The sequence below is a fragment of the Lutjanus erythropterus genome, chromosome 2, assembly GCF_056507025.1.
Source record: "Lutjanus erythropterus isolate fLutEry1 chromosome 2, fLutEry1.hap2, whole genome shotgun sequence".
Taxonomy (NCBI): domain Eukaryota; kingdom Metazoa; phylum Chordata; class Actinopteri; order Lutjaniformes; family Lutjanidae; genus Lutjanus; species Lutjanus erythropterus.
The window spans coordinates 44045127-44062620 of NC_139318.1; the positions used below are offsets into that span (position 1 = coordinate 44045127).

At 32.1% G+C, this 17494-nt stretch overlaps 1 protein-coding gene across 1 annotated transcript in view; it reads right to left on the reverse strand.

The window, feature by feature from the left end:
* ptprt (protein tyrosine phosphatase receptor type T) overlaps positions 1-17494 on the reverse strand; it is a 485707-nt gene that overhangs the window by 2205 nt on the left and 466008 nt on the right. The window contains exon 35 of the mRNA XM_084740791.1: positions 329-464. Within this exon, the coding sequence (XP_084596917.1) occupies positions 329-464 (136 nt within the window). The remainder of the gene's footprint in view (positions 1-328; positions 465-17494) is intronic.

Below are 17494 nucleotides of genomic sequence, written 5' to 3' on the forward strand. Positions count from 1 at the left end.
CCTTGTGCATCAGTATGGGCTAGTATTTATATATTGAAAACAGTAATAGGATTAAATTTAAACTGGAAAGAGAGTCACAATGTTGGCAGTGTGTTTTAAGGTGAAATTAGTGTGTTGTCCAGCATTAATATGCATGCTGTTATGTCTATTTATGTGGGTATGTATAAAGGTATTTACTGTAAGTAGGAAGTGTGAATGTGTCTAATGAAAGTTAATACTTGTATGAAATTAAATCGTCAGACCTCCTGGAGAGTTTCCATTATCATAACCACCTGCAAATTGCAAGTGCGCGTGTGTTTATGCGCTTGTGTGTGTCATGAGTCCTCACCATCGTTTCCACCATATTAGTCTTGTTGTTCCTCAGTGTTTTGACAGTGTGGAAAACGTCCACGATGTTCTGCTGCTGGATCATCTCATTGATGCTGCAGATGGCACAGAACGTTCCAGAACGCCCTCCGCCGGTACTGCAGAGAGAAAGAGGAGGAGGAGGAGGAGGGAGCAGGAGGGGAAGAGTGGGAAGGAGGGAAGAAACAAGGTTGTCGTCATCATCCTGGAAACCCAGGTAAGGCAAAATCATCATGCTGATCATAGAAAGAGTAATAAAAAGATGATAATGAAAGCTTGAGACCATGAAAATTGAAGAGAAGACAGAAAGAAAAGGCAAGAATGTAAAAAATGAAAACACCTCCAGTCTTTTCGGACCAGCTGCTTTGAAGTTAGAGATGTTCACTCCCCTCTTTTACAGAACAGCAGGACTTGCTTTTTCCCTTTTATCGCCCTGGGAGCCGTGCTTTTTAAAACGCGTTTATCATGGAACTTAATGTTTCCTTTCAGGCATTTCTCTCTTCCTCTGAGTTTTTCTCCTGCCTCTGCTTTGTTGCAGCCGCCGCATTGAGGTTGATTGTGTCAGCCTTTCAAAAATGCCCTTGGAACCTTTGAACCCTATACTGAGAAAACTTTCAATGGGTTTTTAATAAAACTTAATAAAACAGGTTATAAAAAGTGAGATTTATTTCTTTGTTGTGATCGTGTTTAAAGCGTGGGCCCGTGTTTGTTTGTTTGTGTGTGGGAGGAATGATATTCCGTTTAGAAAAGGCAGCGTTTTAAGTCTTTTGAAAATGCTTTGGAGACTGTACTCTAAGTAATTTTAGCAAATGCTCCAAGTGACATATGTTTGCATTTAAGTGATAGACTTCTATTAAGAAGTCAAGAACTATGATATTAGGGGAAAAGACCAAAGGAAGTAGTGTGAGGTGATGTACTGCGGTGTGTGACCCCAGCTTCCTCAACCAGCTGAGAAATCTCTTGTAGCTTGTTTTTCATTGGAAACACTACATCACAATTGATGGCTGAAGTGGACAACACAAGCATCAAAGTAAATGAAGAGTCAAGTTGCATTACATTTCCTTTTATTTTACATTTTGGCTTCCAAAAATGTACTTTGGCTACCAAATTTAGGGGCTTGGTGCTTAAAAATATTAGCATCTCTACTCAATTAGCAATTGTTCATTAGCTGTGTGAAATTAATGATATTCTGATTGGTTGATTGCCTTTAGATCTATTTTGAAATACCTGCATACCTGTGGTTCTACACGGGGAATACTTACAGGTGAGTTTTATCATGCTAACCACCTGGACTTTTTTCTGTAACTCAAAAACAGAATAATACAAAACGTTTAACTATGCTTGCAACGGTGATATTAAGGTTCTTGGAAATGCAAATTATTGTACAGATGTACAAGTTCCAGAAAGTCAAATTTGAGACATTAGAAGACTTATAATGCTACCTAAAGTGAAACACATACAAGAGATGTTTAAAGGCGAAATCAGACAAAGACTGACATGAAGTGACAGAGCGAACATGCGGCACAAAGAAACCTGTCACTGTGTGCAGCTAAAGAATAAGAGCTAATGGATTTAAGACATAAGACATTTGAATGGATCGGTTCGCCTTAAATTTCAGGTTTTTTTTTTTTTAGACTTAATACAGAGGCTAACTTGCTCTAATGGTTAAAGCTGCAGTGATGCAAACATATTTGTGTGGATATGCAGCGTGTTTACTGGCTGGTGTGGGCCAATCGGCAGTCAGCGCTCTGCCAGTCTAGCAGTCAGACCACCCACCATGAAAAGTGCTCCAGACTCTCCTGTCTCAACTGGTTCCAGCTGAATTCCTTCAGTATTCAGACTGAATAAAACATTTCAGGCGCTGGTGGAGGTGGAGTGGCAGCCGTCACAAAAAAAAAAAAAAAAAAACATCACCCACCATCTGAGTACGCTGCATTAGCAATGCCAGGACTGCAACAGTTTGCTCTTCAATCACCACAGCTTACATGGTATCAGATAAATCGTCATTTTTCCATTTTATTAACTTATTATTCTTGCTGAAGGCCCATAATTGAATGCTTTCAAAAATGGTCAAGAAGGTTAAAATAAACTTTAGAATATGAACGCCAGACCAATGATTGAATATCTTTTGTTGCTCAGGACCATTTAAATTACCTCTAATTTACAAACTAGTATTTTTTTTAGGTTTTATTAGATTTTTATGAATGTACACATTTATTTTAAAATGAGGCTCACTACTCTCAGGTCTTCATTAGACTGCGTTTGGTTATATTTATTTGAGATAAGAATTAGAAATGCATTGTATATATTCCTATGTATGTATTCCTTATGCATGCCTTTTCTGACTTCATGTTATTTTCATGTTTTAGGATGCTGGATTCAGTAAGGTAAAGTATAGGTAAGGGAGCAAATACATTTTACATTAGCACTGTCAGATACATCTTCAGGCTACAATGCTTGAAATCTAATTACTGAAGAACAACCTGCAAACCCAATAAGATCAAGGCAGGCCAGGTGTTGCTGTGGGTCAGAGGAAGTGAATGACTCTGTTTGTATGTTTGTTAGTTTATTAGTTTATTAACCTCAGTATCTGAGTATCAACTGGCAAGCCTCTTCAATTATAACAAGTACCAGCTTACTGTTAAAAAAAACTGATTTAACTGAGGTCATGGAAATTTCCAACCAACCTCTTAACCCTCTATGGTACCATGTTGCCCTCAGGCAACAAACCCATTTTTGCCCTGTCACATCTCCACAATGCATCCCTTTAAATGATGTGATACTTTAAAAAAGAGGTAAAACCATAGGGAACCATTAACAATGCTTTAAGTTGTCACATGACCTCCAGGAAGCGATTTTGAAACCCTTCTTGGCGGGCTTTTTCTAAGGAGACAGCTCTGCTATCTTGCTGCAAAAAAAAAAGACTCTCAAAAAGTTATTTTTTGTCCCTTTTCCACCTGGAAAAAATGTCTTCACACTAATAAGTGAGTTTTGATAGTTTCATGCAACTTATTTACTAATTTAATAGTGGATACTTGTTAAAATGCAGCTGTTGCCCTGAGGCAACAACGTGCCATCATGGAAAGTTGCAATGTTGCCTGCAACAGTGAACCATTATGGAATCACTATAGCAAACACAACACTGACCACTGGCCTATTTGGGTGGAGAAAAAGGGCAGATGCAGATACCCTGGATGTAAGGGTATAGTGAAATCACAGTGCACAAAATGTGTCACCTGCCTGTGCTTCACTCCTGAAAAACAATGCTTCTTGGAGTTCCATAAGCACTGAGCAGCAACACCACAAGTGATGGCAACACATGTCAGGAAAGACACAGGGGACTGACAGAAAACATGCACTGAAATGAAGCAGTGATGATCAAACACTGGAATTTGTTGTTTTTGTTTTTCAGATGGTTATGGTAATGGTTATCTTTGTTGATTTAAGTAGTTTAAATTACACATTACACATTACACGTTTATTTCAATGGGTTGTTCCTAAATAGTACAATGTTGCCTACAGGCAACATTTAGCCAAGAAACTTTTTAAATTCTTTTTAAAATTCTTTTTAATTTAAAATTTAAAATGAATTGTGACTTCTTGATGTTATTGAATATGTTTGCATATGTTTATGAAATAAACAATGTTCAAATTGGAAAAGGAACGTTCTTTTTCACTTACGCGCCATTATGGTACAATGTTGCCTACAGGCAACGAACCCCAAAAACTTCCAAAAATAAAAATAAAAATAAAATTTCTTCAGATTATGTTTATTTAGTCTATTTTGAGACATAAAAACACATTTCCCTCACTGCCATCATAATGTGTACCATAGAGGGATATGACCATACATACATACATACATATGATCATACATACACGTATATACATACATACATACATACATACATATGACCATACATACATATCAGTTATTTTATTTTTATTTTTATTTTTGTTTTTGGGGTCCGTTGCCTGTAGGCAACATTGTACCATAATGGTGCATAAGTGAAAAAGAACGTTCCTTTTCCAATTTGAACATTGTTTATTTCATAAACATATGCAAAAATATTCAATAACATCAAGAAGTCACAATTCATTTTAAATTTTAAATTTTAAAGAATTATAAAAAGAATTTATATATATATGTATATATGTATGTATGTATGTATGGTGATCTACATATATATGACCATGCATACATACATAAATACATACATATGACCGTACATACATACATACATACATACATACATATGACCATACATGAATACATACATACATACATACATACATATGAGCATACATACATACATACATATGAGCATGAATACATACATTCATACATATGAGCATACATACATACATACATATGAGCATACATACATATGAGCATACATGCATACATACATACATACATATGACCATACATACATATGAGCATACATTCATACATATGGCCAAACATGTGACCATGCATACAAACATACATACATATGACCATACATACATACATACATACATATGACCATACATACATATGACCATGCATACATGCACAAATACATACATACATATGGTCATACATATGACCATGCATACATACATACATACATATGAGCATACATACATACATACATACATATGAGCATACATACATACATACATATGAGCATACATACATACATACATATGAGCATACATACATACATACATATGAGCATACATACATACATACATATGAGCATACATACATACATACATACATACATACAACTGAGAATACATAGATACTTATGACCATGCATACATACATATGACAATACATACATACATACATACATACATATGACCATACATACATATGACCATGCATACATTCATATGACCATACATACATACACACATACATACATACATATGAGCATACAAACATACATACATATGACCATGCATACATACATATGAGCATACATACATACATACATACATATATATGACCATACATATACATACATACATATATACATATATATATAAATTCTTTTTATAATTCTTTTAAATTTAAAATTTAAAATGAATTGTGACTTCTTGATGTTATTGAATATTTTTGCATATGTTTATGAAATAAACAATGTTCAAATTGGAAAAGGAACGTTCTTTTTCACTTATGCACCATTATGGTACAATGTTGCCTACAGGCAACGGACCCCAAAAACTTCCAAAAATAAAAATAAAAATAAAAATAAAATTTCTTCAGATTATGTTTATTTAGTCTATTTTGAGACATAAAAACACATTTCCCTCACTGGCATCATAATATGTGCCATAGACGGATATGACCATACATACATACATAAATACATACATACATATGACCATACATGCATACATACATACATACATGTGACCATGCATACATACATACATATGAGCATAAATACATACATACATACATATGAGCATACATACATATGACCATGCATACATACATAAGACCATACATACATACATACATACATACATACATACATACTTATGACCATACATGCATACATATGACCATACATACATACATACATACATACATACATATGGTCATACATATGACCATGCATACATACATACATACATACATACATATGAGCATGCATACATTCATACATGTGACCATACATACATACATATGAGCATACATACATACATATGACCATACATACATATGACCATGCATACATTCATATGACCATACATACATACACACATACATACATACATATGGTCATACATATGACCATGCATATATACATACATACATACATACATATGAGCATACATACATATGAGCATACATACATACATACATATGACCATGCATACATACATATGAGCATACATATGACCATACATACATACATACATACATACATATGACCATACATACATACATACATATATACATATATATATATAAATTCTTTTTATAATTCTTTTAAATTTAAAATTTAAAATGAATTGTGACTTCTTGATGTTATTGAATATTTTTGCATATGTTTATGAAATAAACAATGTTCAAATTGGAAAAGGAACGTTCTTTTTCACTTATGCACCATTATGGTACAATGTTGCCTACAGGCAACGAACCCCAAAAACTTCCAAAAATAAAAATAAAAATAAAAATAAAATTTCTTCAGATTATGTTTATTTAGTCTATTTTGAGACATAAAAACACATTTCCCTCACTGGCATCATAATGTGTACCATAGAGGGATATGACCATACATACATACATACATACATACATACATACAGATGACCATACATGCATACATACATACATACATGTGACCATGCATACATACATACATATGAGCATAAAAACATACATACATACATATGAGCATACATACATATGACTATACATGCATACATATGACCATACATACATACACACATACATACATACATATGGTCATACATATGACCATGCATACATACATACATACATATGAGCATGCATACATTCACACATGTGACCATACATACATACATACATATGAGCATACATACATACATACATACATACATACATATGACCATACATACATACATACATACATACATATGACCATACATACATACATACATACATACATATGACCATACATACATACATACATACATATATATGACCATACATACATACATACATACATATGAGCATACATACATACATACGTACATACATATGTAGCTCAGCGTAAGTTCAATCAGGAAGACCTATTACGCTGCCTTCATTCACAACTTTCCTTTACTCCGCCTCTCTCCTCCTATTCCCTCTAATCAGCTGTTTGTGGGCGTTCACCTTCGTCTTTACCATCCATTCAGATTTTGCCACGGTCGCGATAGCCAGTCAATTTGCTGCTGCCAATTCTTTAAATCTCCTCTGTCTTTGCTCCATCAGTTGTCATTCAGTCAATCGCGCGACCCTCCTCCACCCCTCTCTCCTCCAGTCACTGGACCCAGGTAGCAGAAGATGTTCACCTCGATCCTCCCTGACGCCCTCTCCTCCAGCCTTCAGTTCCAGGCAGCAGGAGTCCAGAGCCACTTCAACTCACCAGTCTCTGCTTTGCACCTCATCATCACCACCACCACCAGTGTCTAGACCCCGGTGGGGTTCTCTTCACTACAGCTTCATCACCCCCATTTATATATACATATTGTTTCACCTCATTGGGGTCTAACCGCCAAAGACTGTTGATGTTTTATGTATCATGCATGTGCCAATAAACCATTTCTCTTTTACTCTTAGTCTCTCCTGATTGAAATGAGCATACATACATATGAGCATACATTCATACATATGGCCAAACATATGACCATGCATACAAACATACATATGACAATACATACATACATACATAGATACATACATACTTATGATCATACATGCATACATATGACCATACATACATATGACCATGCATACATTCATATGACCATACATACATATACACATACATACATACATATGGTCATACATATGACCATGCATAGATACATACATATGAGCATACATGCATACATACATACATACATTCATATATACATACATACATTTGACCATGCATACATACATATGACCATACATACATACATATGACCATACATACATACATATGACCATACATACATACATACATACATATGACCATACATACATACATACATACATATGACCATACATACATACATACATATGACCATACATACATACATACATACATATGACCATACATACATACATACATACATACATACATACATATGACCATACATACATACATACATACATATGACCATACATACATACATACATACATATGACCATACATACATACATACATACATATGACCATACATACATACATACATACATACATATGACCATACATACATACATACCTACATACATATGACCATACATACATACATACATACATACATATGACCATACATACATACATACATACATACATATGACCATACATACATACATACCTACATACATATGACCATACATACATACATACCTACATATGACCATACATACATACATACATACATATGACCATACATACATACATACATACACATGACCATACATACATACATATACATATATATATATATATATATATATATATATATATATATATATATATATATACATATATATATATATATATATAAATTCTTTTTATAATTCTTTTTAATTTAAAATATAAAATGAATTGTGACTTCTTGATGTTATTGAATATTTTTGCATATGTTTATGAAATAAACAATGTTCAAATTGGAAAAGGAACGTTCTTTTTCACTTATGCACCATTATGGTACAATGTTGCCTTCAGTCAACGAACCCCAAAAACTTCCAAAAATAAAAATAAAAATAAAAATTCTTCAGATTGTGTTTATTTAGTCTATTTTGAGACATAAAAACACATTTCCCTCACTGGCATCATAATGTGTACCATAGAGGAATATGACCATACATACATACATACATACATATGACCATACATACATACATACATATGACCATACATACATACATACATACATACATACATACACATGAGCATACATACATACATACATATGAGCATAAATACATACATACATACATATGAGCATACATACATACATACGTACATACATATGTAGCTCAGCGTAAGTTCAATCAGGAAGACCTTCTATTACGCTGCCTTCATTCACAACTTTCCTTTACTCCGCCTCTCTCCTCCTATTCCCTCTAATCAGCTGTTTGTGGGCATTCACCTTCGTCTTTACCATCCATTCAAATTTTGCCACGGTCGCGATAGCCAGTCAATTTGCTGCTGCCAAATCTTTAAATCGCCTCTGTCTTTGCTCCATCAGTTGTCACTCAGTCAATCGCGCGACCCTCCTCCACCCCTCTCTCCTCCAGTCACTGGACCCAGGTAGCAGAAGATGTTCACCTCGATCCTCCCTGACGCCCTCTCCTCCAGCCTTCAGGTCCAGGCAGCAGGAGTCCAGAGCCACTTCAACTCACCAGTCTCTGCTTTGCACCTCATCATCACCACCACCACCAGTGTCTAGAACCCGGTGGGGTTCTCTTCACTACAGCTTCATCACCCCCATTTATATATACATATTGTTTCACCTCATTGGGGTCTAACCGCCAAAGACTGTTCATGTTTCATATATCATGCATGTGCCAATAAACCATTTCTCTTTTACTCTTAGTCTCTCCTGATTGAAATGAGCATACATACATATGAGCATACATTCATACATATGGCCAAACATATGACCATGCATACAAACATACATATGACAATACATACATACATACATACATACATACATACTTATGATCATACATGCATACATATGACCATACATACATGTGACCATGCATACATTCATATGACCAAACATACATATACACATACATACATACATACATATGGTGATACATATGACCATACATACATATACATATACATACAAACATATGGTCATACATATGACCATGCATACATACATACATACATACATATGAGCATACATGCATACATACATACATATGACCATACATACATACATACATACATATGAGAATACATACATACATACATACATATGAGCATACATACATACATACATATATATGACCATACATACATACATACATACATAAATTATTTTTATAATTGTTTTTAATTTAAAATTTAAAATGAATTGTGACTTCTTGATGTTATTGAATATTTTTGCATATGTTTATGAAATAAACAATGTTCAAATTGGAAAAGGAACGTTCTTTTTCACTTATGCACCATTATGGTACAATGTTGCCTACAGGCAACGAACCCCAAAAACTTCCAAAAATAAAAATAAAAATGAAATTTCTTCAGATTATGTTTATTTAGTCTATTTTGAGACATAAAAACACATTTCCCTCACTGGCATCATAATATGTACCATAGAGGGATATGACCATACATACATAAATACATACATAGGACCGTACATACATACATACATACACATACATACAAACATACATATGAGCATACATACATACATACATATGACCATACATGCATACATACATACATACATACATACATACATATGAGCATTAATACATAAATACATACATATTAGCATACATACATACATACATACATATGACCATACATACATACATACATACATACATACATGCATACATACATACATATGAGCATACATACATACATATATATGAGCATACATACATATGACCATACATACATACATACATATGATCATGCAACCATACATACATACATACATATGACCATACATACATATGACCATGCATACATACATACATTACATACATTCTTTTTAATTTAAAATTTAAAATGAGTTGTGACTTCTTGATGTTTTTGAATATTTTTGCATATGTTTATGAAATAAACAATGTTCAAATTGGAAAAGGAACGTTTTTTTTCACTCATGCACCATTATGGTACAATGTTGCCTACAGGCAACAAACCCCAAAAACTTCCAAAAATGAAAATAAAAATAAAATTTCTTCAGATTATGTTTATTTAGTCTATTTTGAGACATAAAAACACATTTCCCTCACTGCCATCATAATGTGTACCATAGAGTGATATGACCATACATACATACATACATACATACATACTTATGACCATACATACATACATACATACATACATACATATGACCATACATGCATATGACCATGCATACATTCATATAACCATACATGCATACACACATACATACATACATATGGTCATACATATGACCATGCATACATACATACATACATATGAGCATACATGCATACATACATACATACATACATGTGACCATACATACATACATACATACATATGAGCATATATACATACATACATACGACCATACATACATACATACATACATACATACATATGACAATACATACATACATATGACCATGCATACATACATATGAGCATACATACATACATATGACCATGCATACATACATATGACCATACATACATACGGCCATACATACATACATACATACATACATATATATGACCATACATACATACATACATATATATTTAAAGTCTTTTTTATAATTCTTTTTAATTTAAAATTTAAAATGAATTGTGACTTCTTGATGTTACATACATACATATGACCATACATACATACATACATACATACATACATACATACATACATATGAGAATACATACATACATATGACCATGCATACATACATATGAGCATACATACATACATATGACCATGCATACATACATATGACCATACATACATACGGCCATACATACATACATACATACATACATACATAAATATGACCATAAATACATACATACATATATATTTAAATTCTTTTCATAATTCTTTTTAATTTAAAATTTAAAATGAATTGTGACTTCTTGATGTTATTGAATATTTTTGCATATGTTTATGAAATAAACAATGTTCAAATTGGAAAAGGAACGTTCTTTTTCACTTATGCACTATTATGGTACAATGTTGCCTACAGGCAACGAACCCCAAATTCTTCCAAAAATAAAAATAAAAATAAAATTTCTTCAGATTATGTTTATTTAGTCTATTTTGAGACATAAAAACACATTTCCCTCACTGGCATCATAATGTGTACCATAGAGGGATATGACCATACATACATACATACATACATACATACATACAGATGACCATACATGCATACATACATACATACATGTGACCATGCATACATACATACATATGAGCATAAAAACATACATACATACATATGAGCATACATACATATGACTATACATGCATACATATGACCATACATACATACACACATACATACATACATATGGTCATACATATGACCATGCATACATACATACATACATATGAGCATACATGCATACATACATACATACATACATGTGACCATACATACATACATACATACATATGAGCATATATACATACATACATACGACCATACATACATACATACATACATACATACATATGACAATACATACATACATATGACCATACATACATACATATGAGCATACATACATACATATGACCATGCATACATCCATATGACCATACATACATACGGCCATACATACATACATACATACATACATATATATGACCATACATACATACATACATACATATATATTTAAAGTCTTTTTTATAATTCTTTTTAATTTAAAATTTAAAATGAATTGTGACTTCTTGATGTTACATACATACATATGACCATACATACATACATACATACATACATACATACATACATACATACATATGAGAATACATACATACATATGACCATGCATACATACATATGAGCATACATACATACATATGACCATGCATACATACATATGACCATACATACATACGGCCATACATACATACATACATACATACATACATAAATATGACCATAAATACATACATACATATATATTTAAATTCTTTTCATAATTCTTTTTAATTTAAAATTTAAAATGAATTGTGACTTCTTGATGTTATTGAATATTTTTGCATATGTTTATGAAATAAACAATGTTCAAATTGGAAAAGGAACGTTCTTTTTCACTTATGCACTATTATGGTACAATGTTGCCTACAGGCAACGAACCCCAAAATCTTCCAAAAATAAAAATAAAAATAAAATTTCTTCAGATTATGTTTATTTAGTCTATTTTGAGACATAAAAACACATTTCCCTCACTGCCATCATAATGTGTACCATGGAGTGATATGACCATACATACATACATATATACATACATACATACATACATACATACATACATACATACATATGAACCATACATGCATACATACATACATACATACATGTGACCATGCATACATACATACATACATAGGAGCATAAATACATACATACATACATACATACATATGAGCATACATACATTCATATATACATACATACATATGAGCATATATACATACATACATATGACCATACATACATACATACATACATACATACATACATATGACAATACATACATACATATGACCATGCATACATACATATGACCATACATACATAGATATGACCATGCATACATACATATGACCATACATACATACGGCCATACATACATACATACATACATACATATATATGACCATACATACATACATACATACATACATACATACATATATATTTAAAGTCTTTTTATAATTCTTTTTAATTTAAAATTTAAAATGAATTGACACTTCTTGATGTCATTGAATATTTTTGCATATGTTTATGAAATAAACAATGTTCAAATTGGAAAAGGAACGTACTTTTTCACTTATGCACCATTATGGTACAATGTTGCCTACAGGCAACGAACCCCAAAATCTTCCAAAAATAAAAATAAAAATAAAATTTCTTCAGATTATGTTTATTTAGTCTATTTTGAGACATAAAAACACATTTCCCTCACTGCCATCATAATGTGTACCATAGAGTGATATGACCATACATACATACATACATACATACATACATACATATGACCATACATGCATACATACATACATATGAGCATAAATACATACATACATACATACATACATACATACATACATATGACCATGCATACATACATATGACCATACATACATACATACGTACATACATACATACATACATACATACATATGACCATACATACATACATACATACATACATACACATGAGAATACATACATACATATGACCATGCATACATACATATGACCATACATACATACATATGACCATGCATACATACATATGACCATACATACATACATACATACATACATACGGCCATACATACATACATACATACATACATATATATGACCATACATACATACATACATATGTATTTAAATTCTCTTCATAATTCTTTTTAATTTAAAATTTAAAATGAATTGTGACTTCTTGATGTTATTGAATATTTTTGCATATGTTTATGAAATAAACAATGTTCAAATTGGAAAAGGAACGTTCTTTTTCACTTATGCACCATTATGGTACAATGTTGCCTACAGGCAACGAACCCCAAAAACTTCCAAAAATAAAAATAAAAATAAAATTTCTTCAGATTATGTTTATTTAGTCTATTTTGAGACATAAAAACACATTTCCCTCACTGCCATCATAATGTGTACCATAGAGTGATATGACCATACATACATACATACATACATACATACATACATACATACGACCATACATGCATATGACCATGCATACATTCATATAACCATACATACATACACACATACATACATACATATGGTCATACATATGACCATGCATACATACATACATACATACATATGAGCATACATGCATACATACATACATACATGTGACCATACATACATACATACATATGAGCATATATACATACATACATATGACCATACATACATACATATGACAATACATACATACATATGACCATGCATACATACATATGACCATACATACATAGATATGACCATGCATACATACATATGACCATACATACATACGGCCATACATACATACATACATACATACATATATATGACCATACATACATACATACATACATACATATATATTTAAAGTCTTTTTATAATTCTTTTTAATTGAAAATTTAAAATGAATTGACACTTCTTGATGTTATTGAATATTTTTGCATATGTTTATGAAATAAACAATGTTCAAATTGGAAAAGGAACGTTCTTTTTCACTTATGCACCATTATGGTACAATGTTGCCTACAGGCAACGAACCCCAAAAACTTCCAAAAATAAAAATAAAAATAAAATTTCTTCAGATTATGTTTATTTAGTCTATTTTGAGACATAAAAACACATTTCCCTCACTGCCATCATAATGTGTACCATAGAGTGTTATGACCATACATACATACATACATACATACATACATATGACCATACATGCATACATACATACATATGAGCATAAATACATACATACATACATACATACATATGACCATGCATACATACATATGACCATACATACATACATACGTACATACATACATACATACATATGACCATACATACATACATACATACATATGAGAATACATACATACATATGACCATGCATACATACATATGACCATGCATACATACATATGACCATACATACATACGGCCATACATACATACATACATACATACATACATACATACATATATATGACCATACATACATACATACATATATATTTAAATTCTCTTCATAATTCTTTTTAATTTAAAATTTAAAATGAATTGTGACTTCTTGATGTTATTGAATATTTTTGCATATGTTTATGAAATAAACAATGTTCAAATTGGAAAAGGAACGTTCTTTTTCACTTATGCAACATTATGGTACAATGTTGCCTACAGGCAACGAACCCCAAAAACTTCCAAAAATAAAAATAAAAATAAAATTTCTTCAGATTATGTTTATTTAGTCTATTTTGAGACATAAAAACACATTTCCCTCACTGCCATCATAATGTGTACCATAGAGTGATATGACCATACATACATACATACATACATACATACATATGACCATACATGCATACATATGAGCATAAATCCATACATACATACATACATATGACCATGCATACATACATATGACCATACATACATACATACGTACATACATACATACATACATACATATGACCATATATACATACATACATACATACATACATATGAGAATACATACATACATATGACCATGCATACATACATATGACCATACATACATACGGCCATACATACATACATACATACATACATACATACATACATACATACATACATACATACATATATATGACCATACATACATACATACATATATATTTAAATTCTCTTCATAATTCTTTTTAATTTAAAATTTAAAATGAATTGTGACTTCTTGATGTTATTGAATATTTTTGCATATGTTTATGAAATAAACAATGTTCAAATTGGAAAAGGAACGTTCTTTTTCACTTATGCACCATTATGGTACAATGTTGCCTACAGGCAACGAACCCGAAAAACTTCCAAAAATAAAAATAAAAATAAAATTTCTTCAGATTATGTTTATTTAGTCTATTTTGAGACATAAAAACACTCCAAACATTTTTTCCCTCACTGGCATCATAATGTGTACCATAGAGGGTTAACATCTACAGTCATCAGCTTTGCACACTTAGCTAGCTGACATATCTAAAAATGGTGCATTTCAAAAATATTTCTAGCTAGTAGTGGCTGTTATATGTTGGGCCAGAGAGGCATTACATTTACCTACGAAAGAAGGAATCTCTGTATGTATGTCCTTCAATTTTCTTGATAACCGTTCATCTAATCTTCTTAAGACTTGATGGGTTTATTGCTGAAGACCCAAGTGAGTGCAGTTTTGAATTTATTTGACCAGATGGTAGTGCTATAACAATAAACTTTTATGTTTTTTTCTGTTACTTTTGGATCGCAAGTTTCAGAGACAGAATTTTCTATCCATATGAGCTACCATGTACATTTGTGTGTAGATCCATTTTCAATAATTTGCATTTCACATCACATTTGACTGAGGTGTGTAGATATGATGTCTGAGTGACCATGACAAATTTGGTGGCATTTGGCGAAGAGCTGGTGCTTGTCGCAGGATAATCTACGTATAAAGGAAAGAATCTCTGTATGTTTGTCTGTATTGCTGTCCTCCGTATATCTCGAGAACTGTTTATCCAATTGACCTCACGTTTGTGTCTTGCTGAAGACTTAAGAAATTGCAGTGTCAAGTGGGAAACCAAACAATTGGCCCACTCTGAATGGGCACAGGTTTTGAATGACCACACCATGAACGGGCACAGCAATCATAATGATGATTTTGGTTTAGTACTTGATTAGTGGTGATAAAATACAAACTGTAACCTATCTGTTCTTTTATAAAAAAAAAAGGAAAAGTATCTTTGTTTTGTGAAATTAAAAGCTCTT